The sequence below is a fragment of the Pleuronectes platessa genome, chromosome 17, assembly GCF_947347685.1.
Source record: "Pleuronectes platessa chromosome 17, fPlePla1.1, whole genome shotgun sequence".
Classification (NCBI taxonomy): Eukaryota; Metazoa; Chordata; class Actinopteri; order Pleuronectiformes; family Pleuronectidae; genus Pleuronectes; species Pleuronectes platessa.
The window spans coordinates 21,714,040-21,731,429 of record NC_070642.1 but is presented as its reverse complement, the minus strand read 5'-3'; the positions used below and the strand labels follow the sequence as shown (position 1 = coordinate 21,731,429).

At 39.5% G+C, this 17,390-nt stretch overlaps 1 protein-coding gene across 6 annotated transcripts; it reads right to left on the bottom strand.

Annotated features, from left to right (window-relative positions):
• Positions 1-5,025: 5,025 nt before the first annotated feature.
• Positions 5,026-17,087, bottom strand: LOC128460322 (uncharacterized). 6 transcript variants are annotated; one of them, XM_053445476.1, is made up of 6 exons: positions 16,748-17,087; positions 7,369-7,704; positions 6,991-7,260; positions 6,870-6,911; positions 6,439-6,524; positions 5,026-5,976 (listed from the first exon to the last, which is right to left on the bottom strand). In XM_053445476.1, exons 1-6 carry the CDS (start codon positions 16,929-16,931, stop codon positions 5,863-5,865), a joined length of 1,032 nt encoding a protein of 343 aa, XP_053301451.1. In that variant the 5' UTR covers positions 16,932-17,087; the 3' UTR covers positions 5,026-5,862. The 6 variants fall into 6 exon arrangements, with proteins under 6 accessions (XP_053301451.1, XP_053301448.1, XP_053301446.1 ...); XM_053445473.1 differs by having other exon boundaries at positions 6,870-6,914; positions 16,748-17,083; XM_053445471.1 differs by lacking the exons at positions 6,870-6,911; positions 6,991-7,260; positions 7,369-7,704 and adding exons at positions 13,849-13,893; positions 13,970-14,239; positions 14,348-14,683 and having other exon boundaries at positions 16,748-17,066.
• Between the last annotated feature and the right edge of the window lie 303 nt (positions 17,088-17,390).

Sequence of the window (17,390 nt, the reverse complement as noted above, 5' to 3'; positions counted from 1 at the left end):
TGTTTCTTTGTTAGTTTGCAGCATTTCACAAAACTACTGGACGGTTTCCATGGAACTCAGTATGAGGACATGGTTTGAGTCTATTGACTTTCACTTTCTTTAACATTTAGAAATACTTAAAGTATTTTCCAACATATCCTTGATTTCTCAGAGAATGATTCATGGATCTTCATGGAAAAATGTGTTATTTATGAGTGTGTGCAATTTGGTGTAGATCCAAATAATAATCAGGATCCAGGGAATTTAATTAATAGGACTTGTCAGAGGTTTGAATTCTACCGAGTGACGATCTAGTTTATGTCTAAAATGTGTTACTCCAGTTGGACTTTTGAAAAAACGTCTTCTACAGTCACTGTAAAACGTGTGCGTGAGATGTTTTTGCCGACAGTAGAATGTCAGCGCTCCGTCACTGTCGAACAGTAAAAGCAGAACTTCTCGGCCTTGTAGTGAAATCTTCTGACGTCGGTGGGAGAAGTTCCTGCTTCTCTCAACAACATACACAACTGCAAAGATTATATTTAATACACAAAGTCTGAAACTTTGAATAATCTACAGGTTTACACTCAAAAACCCAACAAAACGCCACAGAAACCTGAAGAGGGAAAATTTGATGATGCACTTCACAACCATCTGTGGAGCTAGAGAGCTACTATGTGTGTGTGTGTGTGTGTTTGTGTGTGAGTGTGTGTTTTGTTGGTATGAACCAGTTGGAAGAGGGCCAGCTATTGACATCCCATGCAGCTGCACAGTCGAGTCTCCTCGTCCAATTAAAATTTCCCCCCGTAACACGAGTCGCACATTTCCCACTGGAGTAAAGCTATTGTGCGTGAACACAAAGCTGCGATTGTGCCCGTGATGAATTTGTGAATGGGCACAAAAGATGGCGACCAATCGCAAAAAACGGCGTCTCATTATGGAAGCGTTGTGGAATTCGTGAGCGTGACAACGTGATGAAACAATGACGGAGAAGTGGAATATGAAGGTTTACGATTCTTTTCTGGCTTGGTCGTGGTCACGACGTTCAGATGCTGCGTGGGAGGATCTCAGCTCCCGATCAACAATCTGCAAACACGTGAAATCAATCGTGACCGTGGGGAATATTAGTTTGACGTCATTATCTTTACTTAATTTCCATTGTCCAGCTTTTTCTGGAGCTTTCAATTGTTTCTCATCTTATTCTTAAGTTTTGAACAAAGTTATTACCTCTGCCAAAGAGTTTGTTTTCATCAACGTTTGTCTGTTTGTGAGTACGCTAAATCTACACAACAGATTTCCATGAAACTTGCTGAACGGATGTGGTGTGGGTCATCGGAGAAATCATTAAATTTTGGTTTGGATTCACCAATTTCTCAGGGAATAACTCACGGATCTTGATGACAGACATCAGGCCTGTTTAGAGGAAAAAAATATCTAGTTCTCTGAGCTGTTTTCACAATTGTTCCGATTCCTCACCGATTCAAGACAGAGAAAGTAAACATAATTGAAAACAAAATGAAAAACTATTAATAGAATGGACATTCAAATTCACTAGATTCACATTCATAAATATTCAGTCGCCTGAACACGTTACTTTTCAAGATCCATGAATTCTTGTTCGGAAAATCAAAGACAATGTAAAAAAAGACCAATCTCATGTTAAAGACAGTAAAGGGATTCTTTTTTTTTTCAAAATATTTTTATTAGAAAGATACATTACAATACTTCCAATGAAAGAGATACAATTTCCTTTCCTTTTTTCTTTTAAACACATGGATATGCACACGGACACATAAACACATATGAATATAGAAGAAGATAATCAGATTGAATTAAATTAGTACAGAGTACCGTGTAAAAACAATGAACAACCCCCCCACCCACGTCCACACTCAGCGCCTCATGATCAACTCACATATTACTTGTTATTGATGCAATAATAAAAGATACAACAGTAACAGGCACACATTCAGTTGGGAAGTACCCTCAAATTAGTGAAATAGGAAATAAAGGGTTGCCATTTGTGGAAAAATTTGACTGTACATCCTCTCAACGTATATTTAATTTTCTCAAGTTTTAAGAAAAACATTACGTCTTTGAGCCACTGGGAGATAGAAGGATATTTAGCAGATTTCCAGTGTAACAATAAGGAACGCCTTGCTAATAAGGATGTGAAAGCTATGATGTCCTTTTGTGTACGGTTAAGTACAAGTGAAGAGTCAGGAATCCCAAATATAGCAATCAGAGGACAAGGTTGGAGGTTTACTCCAAACACAGTGGACATAATAGTTAAGTAACCCGCCCAGAAACCTTTCAGATCCGGACAAAGAAAAAACATGTGGCTAAGGTGACAAGGAGAGCTATAACATTTATCACATTTGTCCTCCACTTCTGGATACAGTTCAGACAGTCTAGACTTAGAAAAGTGTGTCCTGTATAGGACCTTAAATTGAATAAGTCCAAGACGAGCACAAGAAGTAGTAGATCGTATCCTCTCTATGGCCTGCTCCCAGGACTCCTCATGTATTTGTATTCCCAGTTCCCTTTCCCATGTACACTTAAGTTTAGCATTAGAGTGGTCGCTAAAAGCTAAGATAATATCATACAGCTTTGAAATGATTCCTCTGTTATGAGGAACAAATGATAGCATGGTTTCCCACTGGTGTTCTGTAGGCAAAGAGGGGAAATTAGGAAAACACCTAGCCACAAAGTTGCGAGTTTGAAAATAGCGAAACAGGTGAGTAACAGGGAGGTCATAACGAGATGACAAATTTGCAAAACTATCACAGACACCATTTACATATAAATATCTGAATTGTGTAATACCCTTGTTGTACCACACTGAAAATGTCGAGTCCAAAAGTGATGGAGGAAATAAATGTGTAAAGGGATTCTTGACTGGTTGTGTCTCTTCTTATCTTATTCAAACTTGTATTAAATTGGTTAAAGTTAGAATAAAGTCACGTGTTCATCCCTGGAAACAACCAACTACCTTCAGAACTACGACCGGGTTTCACCAGACACGACAGTTCTGTGACCGAACCTCCATCTTTTTAATCCTCATTCTGCAGACATGCAACACGCAGTAATTCTCTGAGGGGGAACCTGAGAGGTTAAGCTGACTGTTAACTCGTAATCTCTGCGCAATCCATCCCATCCATCGCTCCATCCCTCCGTCTGTCCCTCCATCCTCCCCTCCATCTCCACCCTGCAGCCCCCTCCTCCTCCTCCTCCCGGCTGTTTGCAGGGTCAGTGGGTTTGCCCTGACACGGTCTGTACAGGAGGAGAGGGGTGGTGGGGCGTGGCATGTGGACCAGTGTCTTTGATCGCCACGGGGGGGGGGGGGGGGGGGGGGTACAACCCTTCTTATTCCACCTGATCAGCACCGCACTGACCTTGTGGTCCGACCCCGACTGGATACAACTGAGTGTGGGGCTCGGTGGAGGTGTACGGGGAAACTTTATAATAACACAGAAACCCTGCCTGTATATGTATCATAATAAAGTTTCAAAACTCCCAGTGTTTTACAACTTGTTTTAAAGTACAATACATATTTCAGATTTAGGATATTCATCCTCTGATCCAGCAGAAAAATGTTTAAGTTATTTATTAAACACTATTATCTATCTCTCTCTCTCTCTCTCTCTCTCTCTCTCTCTCTCTCTCTGTATCTCTCTCTCTCTCTCTCTCTCTCTCTGCACTTTGGTTTATTAACTGTATAGATGCTGCCATCTGCTGTTCTGCCATTTTTCAACAAACTTGTGATTTTTGTCTCATTCCTATATTGAACACGTGACTTCTTTTTATTCTATTTATATATCGTTATTATTTCACTTACACATTATAGTAATTTGGATCCTGTATAACTCCATAAATCACAGTTTATATAAAACTGTAATTATTTATCACTTCTTATTTATGTAATTCCAGAAACATCTGTAAAACCTGTGTGCACAGACAAACAGATAAAAGACAATAGAAAATAATCTGCAGTTTTAAAAGACAAGTGGAAAAATCATAAAGGGCAATAAAGTGTGTTCTCATACTTTTAGACTGCAGCTGCACTTACCACAGACTGACAGCAGAGGGAACCATGGTGCCTCAGTGTTCAGTTGTAACAGTTCCTGGATCAGTCAGTGGTTAATCATCTGTTTCATTCAAAGCTTCAGTTAAAATACCACAAACACAAAACACGTGTAATTCACAACAACTCAAACCAGCGATGTTTCACTTCCACAAATAAGATTAATTTGGATTAATTAATTAATTAATATTAATATAATTAATTAGTTATCAAACAATAAAGATGTCAGTAGAGTTCATACCTCTACCACAAAGGCCCCTTGATGTGGCCCCAACTAAATGGATGTGAACCTACAGTGGCCCTGTGTGGTAAATGGGGAATTTGGCCAAAATAGCAACAAAAAAAACTTGCGTTAATAAGGTTGACTGCCCATATTTGGAGGCCTCAATCATTTTGCTCTGTGGGGATGTTCTGGTTCAGAAGGGGCCTTAACAGTCAGCAATAAGTTGAGCTGCAGCGTCAGCTTCACCTGCACCATCGTCTCATCGTCGCTGTGACTTGTGAAAACCAGTCGTCGGTTGTGAGTCTCCAGCTCGAGGAGATTCTTCAGGAAACGACAGCTGCGCCTCTGGAAAGCAGAAGTCATTTCCAATGCATGCTCACACTCCCTTTAATGGATTCACTCCTTCAGAGGCCCATCAGAGCTAAGGGCAATTATTACCATCCAACCCCCCCCCCCCCCCCCCCCCCTCATGCAAACTTCTTATATGAACCAAAATAATTATGCACATCGTCTTGTACAGTCTGTGGCTCGGTGCGTAATTGTCACCACCAGAGGAATTTAAATCATTAAAAATCATCCACACATATCAGGTGTATCAGGTGTTATAAACTGCTGCGGTTTAGAATAATCCGTCTGCGTAAAGAAGCTCACAAAACCTCCTGAGCGTTAGTGGGGGGGGGGGGGGGGGGTGAGGTGAACGCTGCAAACATCTGTCTCAATAAAACACACACAGGCTCAGAGATGTGGAACCTGCAGGACATCCCGTTTAATAAAAGCACTGAATATTGTTATGAATACTGATATTGACTGAGGTGGGGAAGGTTCATCTTGTTGCATGTAAATCAACATCATTTAAAAAGTCTCTCAACTCAAACCTGGAAGTATCAACCTGCAGTATCTACATCACAGCCTGAAACACTAACATGTCTATAACAGCCGGCTCATCAAGCTAAACGTACGATATCTATATGAAGTTAAACCATCTTATGATTATTATTATTACTTAGACACTGCAGCAGTAGCTTAACGTACAGCTCCCCCTTCTGGCACTCTGGGAAAAACGCTTTTTACAACACATTGGTTCATATACAATCATTCATATCATATCATCATACATTACATTTCATTTAGCTGATGCTTTTAACCAAAGCGAATTACAATAAGTGCATCAACCATGAGGGTTCAAACCCAGAACAGGAAGAATCAAGAAAGAACAATGTTCTTACAAATAACACGTCACCATTGTAATGTATAAGAATAACAGCTGGATCAGAAGAACATGAAGATACAGAATAAAATATTCCAGCTTTAGGACGACAAACTTCTAGAATCAATAAAATGCTGAAAACTGGTTAAATCCAGTCCACACGATAAAAGTGAGTGTTTATATAAATCTTCACAGACTGTCGGGCCTTGGCAGTGGTTTAAACTAAATCAAAGTTTCATCTGGGAGTGTTCCCACCTTTGTTTCTTTTCTATCTAATGAGAATCACATTATTACAAGTCACTTTGTTTTCACAGCGGAAAGTTGTAACAAATGATTCCTGATATAAAAATATCGAAGTCAAATGAAACTCTACTATTGTATGAATGTGACGTTGGCATAGAGGCTGCTGGGATCAGCTGAGGGTCCAGTAGAAGAGGAGGGAGCTTCCACAGTGCTGAAGGCCACTGCAACATCACCACCCTGGATCTGTAGGATATACAATCAATCAATCAATCACTCAATCAATCAATCAATCATCTGTACAGCACCTTTCATCAGGTTAGTGTAGTTCAATGTGCTTCACAGAACACAACAAATACAAATTTGGATAAGGAAGTATGATAAAAATTGATTACAAAAAAAGACACAACAGGATGTATAACACCACAGGTCAGGATGTTGGCACAATTAAATTACTGACAGAGAGACAACACAATTCGAATGATTATTGAAAAATAAAATAACCTAATGCAGTGCTAACAAAACCATCACAGCATAACAACATGTATCAAAACACAAAGAAACATCCAGAACTTTAACTTTCATATTAAAACTTTTGAACTTATGATGACATCATTATTTCATGGTGTTATTACAAGATAAATAAAAACTTGGCGGAGGTATAAACTCTATAAGTGACATGTTAGTTTCATCTGTGAATGTTCTCACCTTGTTTCTTCTCCATCTGATGAGAATCACAACCAATATCACGATTGAGGCAAAACCCACAACCAGACGAATGTACCACCACCAATCTGTGAACAGAATTTACTTTTTATTTAACATTTTATATCTTGTATATATTTTTGTTTTGTTTTATATATAGTTATTATTATTGTTATTTTCATCTTTTCTCATGTGAAGTACTTTTTGTGTTTTTATGTTTTATGTTCATTGTATGCACCAATATACCAAAGAAAATTCCAGGTAGGTGTGAACTTACTTGGTCATAAATACTTTCTGATTCTGATTCTGATTCTGACAAAAGCTTTAGTTTCCTGTTCAGTCCAACTTCCTGTATTTACACATGTTGTTAACATTAAATCCATCAACACGCAGCAGCACAGAGATGAATGAGAGGTGCAGTGAATATTCAGTACCTGTTGTCATCTCATTGTTTCCTGGACCTGGTTCGTTCTTTCCTTCTTAAGAAAAAGAAATGTGTTAACAAATGGAATTTATTGGATCAGGAGCAGTTCATCGTGTTCTGTGTTTTCTCACCTGATGACGGAGGGATGAAGGAAAACTTTTCCTCTTTGCCACGATGCTTCACTTTACATGTTAATGAGCTATAGTTCTTCATGTTGTTAACTAAATGGGATTTTGAGAAGCTCACAGTGGCCGAGCGGTTAGACTGTGATGTCTTCAGGTCTTTGTTGTTTTCAGTCACATCTTTATTCATAAACAGCCACTTCACTGTGAGGACACATCTTCTACATGGTGACACAGAGCAGCTCAACGTCACCTCATCACTTCTCTTCTGCTCAGTCACTGGTGATGATGGAGATATTGTGAGAGAAAGATAACATGAGTGAAACTATGTCCATCAGAATGATCTGAATGATCATAATGTTTTTATGAAGAGACTCTTTTACTCACCGTTGACAACAGAGATCAAAAACAAATGATTTTCATTTTTTCGTGTTGTCAGGTCAGACTGTCTGCAGACGTAATCACCAGCATCTTCAGCTGTGACCTCACTAATAACCAGAGAACAGTTTGCAGCAAGACGTGGTCTGTCTGCTTTAGATTTGGAAATCTTAGATGTGTCGAGCTGCCTGTTTACAAACAGGTTTATTGTTCTAGTCCTCTCTGAATCAATGAAGAGCCACTCAGTAGCTCCACAGTTCACATGATCTTCTCTCACATGGTCACAAGACAAAGTGACTTCAGCTCCAGCTCTGATGATGATGTAGGAATATTGGACAGCGAGCACTGTGGAGGAAATGAGAGAGAGACAGCAACAATTAAACTAAACCAAGAAAAAGACTCATATTTTCATACACTTCTGAATGTGAGGATTCTTTTAGACATAACTTTGTAAATTAAGACCAAATGGAGCATGACTGACAAGATAAACCTGAAAAACATCTACTACAGTTTTCTCCCTGCATTTGAATGCCTCATCCAACCAGTCCAGTTCCAGTCTACGTACTTTTGTCTCCAGACTCATGAGGTCACTCTGACACTTGATCACTGAAATCTAATCTGTTAACTTTTCATTCGAGGAGACAACTGGTCAGAATCTGAAGAAATTCAGACTTGAGATGTGTGAGTGGCCAAAAACCTGAAACCTTGACCTTTAACCTCCAAATCTAACCAGTTAAACCGTGAGTTAATGGGCAGATCAAAATATGAGGAATGATCCAGTACACAAATATACTCAAGTACAATATCAGAGTACTCATAAGTATCGGTCCCCTAAATGAGCCAGACTTGTGCCACAACACATCAGTGAAACTCTTCACTTTTAAAAGCAAACACAAACAATCTGGTGTTATTCTTATTGTTCACACTGGTAAAGTTGTGTTAGTGTATTTATTCTCACCTGTAAATGGAATCAGCACCAGTAGCAGATGTAAAGACATTTTAATCCGTTTGATTTCATCCATTCTTCTTCTTTCTCTTCTCTGCTTCTCGGTTCTTAGTAAAAAGTGCAATGTGGGGTTAACTTCCTGTGGATCACTTCCCCTCAGTGACATGTCTCCTCTGCCTCGTTCACATGAGTGATGCAAACATCAGGAGATTCAGTCCAAATAAAGGACGACACACGTCACCTCTGGAGCAGCTCCACATCTGGACTTTGATATTTTACAGGTGGTCCAGCTTGAATTTCTGTCTCATGTTTATTGGTTTATTCCTGTGATAAAAAAACAATAACAAATTGCAAACTTATCTTGAAGTTACTGAATGAATGTAACTTATTCAGGTTCATATTCAAACACATGGAGCCAAGAGCTATTTAACCATTTGTTCAGGTCACATGTGCATGGAGGATCTTTCTGTAATAAGATTTAATAACATTATTGACTTGGGTTTCAAAATGTTCATGTGAATCAAATGTGATTCTGTGGTTTCCAGCTGTGGATTGAACTTAGTTTGCCTGTGGACCAATAAAGTAAATGAAGAAGTAACCGTCCATCATGTCTCAGAGTCGTTGTCATATATGGTCACATCTTTAACTTCACTGTGTCTGAAAATAAATCAACACATCATTCAGTGTGATGAGCATCACGGTTTCTTCATCACGGTTTCTTCATCACGGTTTCTTCAGTAGAAACGAGAAGCTGCCTCCCACTTCCTACTCATCAACTTAGAAAGAGATGAAGAAAGAAATGTCTCCAGTCTTTATCATGAAATCTGTTGTTAACACACAAACAAAGACACAACAAAATCATCATTAAACTCAACAAGAATCTGACCTTGGGTCTGGGTATAAAGTAACTAATAAACTCTACAAAAGAAAATAAACCATTTATCACATGAATTCATGAGAAACAGTGACATGAACGTGAGGTTCCTGTTTCTCACGTTGACCAACTACTTCCCTTATAGCCCCCCCCCGACAGAAAGGCTTGTACATGAACTGTTGAACTTTATCATGGAAATGAAATGTTAAAAGAAAACAGATACAGCAGAGATTCAAGTAAATGTTGGTTCATGTAATGATAAATAACTGCAGATCAAACTGTCGGTGTCCTCTGGCTTTATTCTTGGTCTTCTGGGATGAGTGAAGACACAAAGCAGGTAAATGTCTTTCAGGTGCTGTGGTCTCTGTTTGGTTTGGGCTCCTTGACGGTGGCGTGGACGTCCGTGGAAAGGAAAAAAGAAGGTGCTGTCTGAAGTTCTGTGAAGTCGTCTTGCTGGTTGTGTGGCTCCTGTCTTTGTGGTTCTGTTGTGCATACAGCTCCGTTGCAGTTCTTCGTCAGGCCCTCGTGTGAAGGTTGGTAGAGCTTGGATTTGGAGGAGGCTTCTCTCGCTCGGTGAGTGGAAAGCTGCAGCTCTTGCTCAGACAGAGAGGTGGGCTCCTCTCGAAGAGGTGAATGGAAAGAGAATGAAGAGGGGGAGACCTGGCCTTATATTGGCCCTGGTGACCAAACAGGTCATGGGGCCCAGAGTGACCAATAGGAGTTGAAACTTGTGTCTCTGGTTAGTTTTCACACCTCTGTGTGAAGTTGATGCATCCTGGGAGACTGAGTTCTGAAGCCTCTGGTTTTCTCCTGAACAAAGGGACATGTGGCTTTAGGCTTTTGACTACACATGTAGGTCGAACTGTGGATCACAAAAACCATGTCCCAACAAAACAGAGCAAACACAACGTCACCAGTATCATGAAGAGTATGTTTTAATGGGATTAGTTATCAAACAGTTGCATGAAGCCAGAGCAGCTGCAGCGACATCTCAACACAACACATCAGTGTCATGTCGGTAACACACCAGAGTTTCTCAGGAAGAAACAGTCTGACTTCATAGTTTCACAAGAAACGATGTGAAAAGTCTCCAGAACATCAGCCACAGCACTGGAGGCTTCTCATGAAGCCAAAAGGCCTTTCACCACAGCTGAGGACCTGCTACTTCCAGCTGCTGCTGTACTGACCGAGACGATGCTGGACACAAACACAGCAGATCAGTTCTAAACTGGACCTTTGTCAAATGACACTTTGCTGCAGAATAGAAACGATGGAACAGACATTGTTGATGAAGTTGAGTAGAAACTTGCTGAAGCATTTTCACTGCAGCTGGATGAATGGACAGACGTCAGTGGAAAGACACAGCTTATTGCTCTGGTGAGAAACATTGATACTGATGCTGTGTTGCACTTGAATGAAAACATATTTCAAAAGAGGAACATTGTTGAAAAGAGTTTGAGAACCAGTGCTGTAGGTCACTGCATCACCTTCACCACCATCTTGAAACCATATTTATCATACTTCCTTATCAACATTTGTATTTGTGTTGTTCTGTGAAGCATGTTGAACTACACTAACCGGATGAAAGGTGCTGTACAGATGATTGATTGATTGATTGACTGATTGATTGATTGATTGATTGACTGATTGATTGATTGATTGATTGATTGATTGATTGATTGAGTGATTGAGTGATTGAGTGATTGATTGATTGTATATCCTACAGATCCAGGGTGGTGATGATGCAGTGACCTACAGCACTGTGGAAGCTCCCTCCTCTTCTACTGGACCCTCAGCTGATCCCAGAAGCCATGGAGAGACTCGTCCCGGTGATTCCTCCATGAAGCAGCAGTGAAGACAGGTTGAGAGGACAGAGTCTGTGGGTCAATGAAATCAAAAGCCGGTTTATTTCCGTCCTGAAAGTGTCTGTAACAGACATTTAAATTGTCAAAGTAAACAAAATGACTCGTTGTGTCTGTAATTTACCTTGAGATGCTGTTTAGAGGTTAAATATTAATTATTATTGGGGGTTAATATTACACCTTCACATCATTCTGCTATGTCCACTGCTGCCATCTAGTGCTCATTAACTAAACAACCACTAATGTGTCTGACTTCCACCAAAGAGTTGGTTTGTGCCTCTGACAGTTTCTCTGTTTTACAGCAGGAGTCAAAAAATCTGGTGGAAGCAGGAAACATGAGTCCAGAAAGAACTGAGTCAGTTTGGGGGCGGAGCCAGATAAAGGGGCGGATCCAGGAATTCCTAAATACAAGACAAGAGACAAACTTCATAATAGAAACACTCCACAGATCAAGAGTCAGTTTCACAGAACTGTGTTCAGTCTAATTATTCCTCTGGTGTCAGTTTGTCTCTCTGAGGATTACAGGGGAGTTGCTTTCCTCATTTCTTCCTATTTTCTGCTTCATTTTGACCTTTTTCTTTCAGATTATTGGGCTGAAACTTCAATGACTTTATGAAAGTAAGTTTCCCAGTGACTGAGCTGGTTGAGATCCAGTCGAGCGTCGTGCCGCAGAGCAGAGAGATGCACGGAGCAGCAAGAGGCCTGAGTCCTGAGCCTTAGTGTGTGTGGGGGGGGGGGGGGGCGAGGTGAACCCTGCAAACATCTGTCTCAATAAAACACACACAGGCTCAGAGATGTGGAACCTGCAGGACATCCCGTTTAATAAAAGCACTGAATATTGTTATGAATACTGATATTGACTGAGGTGGGGAAGGTTCATCTTGTTGCATGTAAATCAACATCATTTAAAAAGTCTCTCAACTCAAACCTGGAAGTATCAACCTGCAGTATCTACATCACAGCATGAAACACTAACATGTCTATAACAGCCGGCTCATCAAGCTAAACGTACGATATCTATATGAAGTTAAACCATCTTATGATTATTATTATTACTTAAACACTGCAGCAGTAGCTTAACCTACAGCTCCCCCTTCTGGCACTCTGGGCAAAACGCTTTTTACAACACATTGGTTCATATACAATCATTCATATCATCATACATTACATTTCCTTACATTTCATTTAGCTGATGCTTTTATCCAAAGCGAATTACAATAAGTGCATCAACCATGAGGGTACAAACCCAGAACAGGCAGAATCAAGAAAGAACAATGTTCTTACAAATAACATGTCACCATTGTAATGTATAAGAATAACAGCTGGATCAGAAGAACATGAAGATACAGAATAAAATATTCCAGCTTTTAGACGACAAACGTCTAGAATCAATAAAATGGCTGAAAACTGGTTAAATCCAGTCCACACGATAAAAGTGAGTTTTTATATAAATCTTCACAGACTGTCGGGCCTTGGCAGTGGTTTAAACTAAATCAAAGTTTCATCTGGGAATGTTCCCACATTAGTTTCTTTTCTATCTAATGAGAATCACATTATTACGAGTGACTTTGTTTTCACAGCAGAAAGTTGTAACAAATGATTCCTGATGTAAAAATATCGATGTCAAATGTGACTCTACTATTGTTTGAATGTGACGTTGGCATAGAGGCTGCTGGGATCAGCTGAGGGTCCAGTAGAAGAGGAGGGAGCTTCCACAGTGCTGAAGGCCACTGCAACATCACCACCCTGGATCTGTAGGATATACAATCAATCAATCAATCAATCAATCAATCAATCAGTCAATCAATCAATCAATCAATCAATCTATCAATCAATCAATCAATCAATCAATCAATCAGTCAATCAATCAATCAATCAATCAATCAATCAATCAATCAATCAATCAATCAATCAATCAATCAATCAATCAGTCAATCAATCTATCAATCAATCAATCAGTCAATCATCTGTACAGCACCTTTCATCAGGTTAGTGTAGTTCAATGTGCTTCACAGAACACAACAAATACAAATTTGGATAAGGAAGTATGATAAAAATGTATTACAAAAAATACACAACAGGATGTATAACACCACAGGTCAGGATGTGGCACAATTAAATTACTGACAGAGAGACAACACAATTCGAATGATTATTGAAAAATAAAATAACCTAATGCAGTGCTAACAAAACCATGACAGCATAACAACATGTATCAAAACACAAAGAAACATCCAGAACTTTAACTTTCATATTAAAACTTTTGAACTTATGATGACATCATTATTTCATGGTGTTATTACAAGATAAATAAAAACTTGGCGGAGGTATAAACTCTATAAGTGACATGTTAGTTTCATATGCGAATGTTCTCACCTTGTTTCTTCTCCATCTGATGAGAATCCCAACCAATATTACGATTGAGGCAAAACCCACAACCAGACGAATGTACCTCCACCAGTCTGTGAACAGAATTTACTTTTTATTTAACTTTTTATATCTTGTATATATTTTTGTTTTGTTTTATATATAGTTATTATTATTGTTATTTTTATCTTTTCTTATGTGAAGTACTTTTTGTGTTTTTATGTTTTATGTTCATTGTATGCACCAATATACCAAAGAAAATTCCAGGTAGGTGTGAACGTACTTGGTCATAAATACTTTCTGATTCTGATTCTGATTCTGACAAAAGCTTCAGTTTCCTGTTCAGTCCAACTTCCTGTATTTACACATGTTGTTAACATGAACTCCATCAACACGCAGCAGCACAGAGATGAATGAGAGGTGCAGTGAATATTCAGTACCTGTTGTCATCTCATTGTTTCCTGGAGCTGGTTCGTTCTTTCCTTCTTAAGAAAAAGAAATGTGTTAACAAATGGAATTTATTGGATCAGGAGCAGTTCATCGTGTTCTGTGTTTTCTCACCTGATGACGGAGGGATGAAGGAAAACTTTTCCTCTTTGTCACCATCATTCACTTTACATGTTAATGAGCTATAGTTCTTCATGTTGTTAACTAAATGGGATTTTGAGAAGCTCACATTGGCCGAGCAGGAAGACTGTGATGTCTTCAGGTCTTTGTTGTTTTCAGTCACATTTTTATTCATAAACAGCCACTTCACTGTGAGGACACATCTTCTACATGTGGACACAGAGCAGCTCAACGTCACCTCATCACTTCTCTTCTGCTCAGTCACTGGTGATGATGGAGATATTGTGAGAGAAAGATAACATGAGTGAAACTATGTCCATCAGAATGATCAGAATTATCATAATGTTTTTATGAAGAGACTCTTTTACTCACCGTTGACAACAGAGAGATCAACATGATGATCTTCATATGGTTGTGTTGTCTGGTTAAACTGTCTGCAGACGTAATCACCAGCATCTTCAGCTGTGACCTCACTAATAACCAGAGAACAGTTTGCAGCAAGACGTGGTCTGTCTGCTTTAGATTTGGAAATCTTAGATGTGTCGAGCTGCCTGTTTACAAACAGGTTTACTGATTCAGTCCCCTCTGAATCACTGAAGAGCCAGGTAGTAGCTCCACAGTTCACATGATCTTCTCTCATCTTGTCACAAGACAAAGTGACTTCAGCTCCAGCTCTGATGATGATGGAGGACAATTGGAAAGCGAGCACTGTGGAGGAAATGAGAGAGACACAGCAACAATTAAACTGAACCAAGAAAAAGACTCATATTTTCATACACTTCTGAATGTGAGGATTCTTTTAGACATAACTTTGTAAATTAAGACCAAATGGATCATGACTGACAAGATAAACCTGAAAAACATCAACTACAGTTTTCTCCCTGCATTTGAATGCCTCAGCCAACCAGTCCAGTTCCAGTCTACGTGCTTTTGTCTCCAGACTCATGAGGTCACTCTGACACTTGATCACTGAAATCTAATCTGTTAAGTTTTCATTGGAGGAGACAACTGGTCAGAATCTGAAGAAATTCAGACTTGAGATATGTGAGAGGCAGAGGTGTAAAAAGTACTGAAATATTGTACTCAAGTAAAAGTACCTTTACTTTGATGAAATTTTACTCAAGTACAAGTAAAAGTACCCATCTAAAAATCTACTCAAGTAAAAGTAAAAAGTAGTTCATCTAAAATGTACTTTAAGTAAAAGTTACTTAGTTACTTCCAACAACTTGATGGGGGCCGCTCCTATACAGTGCAAAAAAGGACAAGGGGTCATAAATCCAATCCAAAAACAGTCATTTTTAATTAAAGGAGAATCTTTACAAATATAAGTGCAATGACATTAAACATGTGAAACATTAAACATTTAACATGTGAAACATTAAACATTGAACATGTCAACACAACATTTAAGAACTTTTGGGAGGAGATGTCAAGACATGAACCACATGACAGCTAAAATAAAAAGTTAAAATGCTGCTGTCCCACTGTATATTTAAACTTTTGGTTAAACTTTGGTCCATCTTTAGAGCACTAGTCTACAAACTTCTTGTTGAGTTTGAGCAGCAGCTGATTTTCAAAGTGAGTACAGCTCATCCGGGCTCTTTGCAGTGAACAGCATCCAGCACAGGTAGGCCAGTATTGAGTTTCAGGCAGTGTTGTGCATGAACGAGTTCAAAAGAACGCGTTCATTGAACACGTTCATTTTTATGAGAACGTTGAACTGAACGAAACTTAATGACAAATATTGAATTTGAACGGTGAACACTTTCATATTATCTGAGGTCTAGCTAAAACGTTACGGTTTCCTGTTTTCCTTCTCCTGAGGAGAGACGCTGTCTAAATTGAATGCTTGCACTATGTTGTTACGATCGCCGCCGCCAGGAGTGAAGCTTGCATAGAGCGCCAAATGTGCTAGGGCCGGCCCTGTGTAGCGCAGTGATTCTCAAACTGTGTGGTGCGCCTCATCTAGGCATAACACGGAGCACGGAGGCACAGGTGGTGCGCGCGACCGGGAGGGGAAAATGCGGGGCGGAAGTAATATTCTAGCTGAACTAATGTTTTGACGTCCGCATCTCTTTAACGGCGGAGCAGTAAACAAATCGCTCTTTCGCCGTAGCCAGGGGTCGGCAACTCGCGGCTCTGCAGCCGCTCTGCAGTGGCTCCCTGTGCAGTGTTCTCCATGTCGCGCATATTTTTCGCGAACAGTGAACTTTATGATCAGTTTTCATATGTTGAACGTGCACGTGAGGGAACGTCATCCACTCTATGCAGCATCTACCACTGCAGTGAGAATTGCCTTGCGCCTTGAACTTTTTTTTTTACTCAGTAACGGATGTAATTTCCAATGTAGCGAAGTACAATACTTCAGTCAAAATCGACTTAAGTAAAAGTAAAATTACCCATTTCAAAAGCTACTCAAAAAATTACAAAGTACACAAAAAAACTACTCAATTACAGTAACGTGAGTAAATGTAATTCGTTACTTTACACCTCTGGTGAGAGGCCAAATACCTGAAACCTTGACCTTTAACCTCCAAATCTAACCAGTTAAACCGTGAGTTAATGGGCAGATCAAAATATGAGGAATAATCCAGTACACAAATATACACAAGTACAATATCAGAGTACTCATAAGTATCAGTCCCCTGAATGAGCCAGACTTGTGCCCCAACACATCAGTGAAACTCTTCACTTTTAAAAGCAAACACAAACAATCTGGTGTTATTCTTATTGTTCACACTGGTAAAGTTGTGTAAGTGTATTTATTCTCACCTGTAAATGGAATCAGCACCAGTAGCAGATGTAAAGACATTTGAATCCGTTTGATTTCATCCATTCTTCTTCTTTCTCTCCTCTGCTTCTCGGTTCTTAGTAAAAAGTGCAATGTGGGGTTTACTTCCTGTGGATCACTTCCCCTCAGTGACATGTCTCCTCTGTCGTCATGTGCTAGTTGCATGTAGAGAAAATATCCATCAGCACCGACTTTCCCCCGTCGACCAGAGACTGTGTGAATATCTGACGATGAACTAATGAGCAGCAGCGACTTTTAGATTCAGACACTTGTCACTCGTTCACATGAGTGATGCAAACATCAGGAGATTCAGTCCAAATAAAGGACGACACACGTCACCTCTGGAGCAGCTTCACATCTGGACTTTGATATTTTACAGGTGGTCCAGCTTGAATTTCTGTCTCATGTTTATTGGTTTAATCCTGTGTTAAAAAAAACAATAACAAATTGCAAACTTATCTTTAAGTTACTGAATGAATGTAACTTATTCAGGTTCATATTCAAACACATGGAGCCAAGAGCTATTTAACCATTTGTTCAGGTCACATGTGCATGGAGGATTTTTCTGTAATAAGATTTAATAACATTATTGACTTGGGCTTCAAAATGTTCACGTGAATCAAA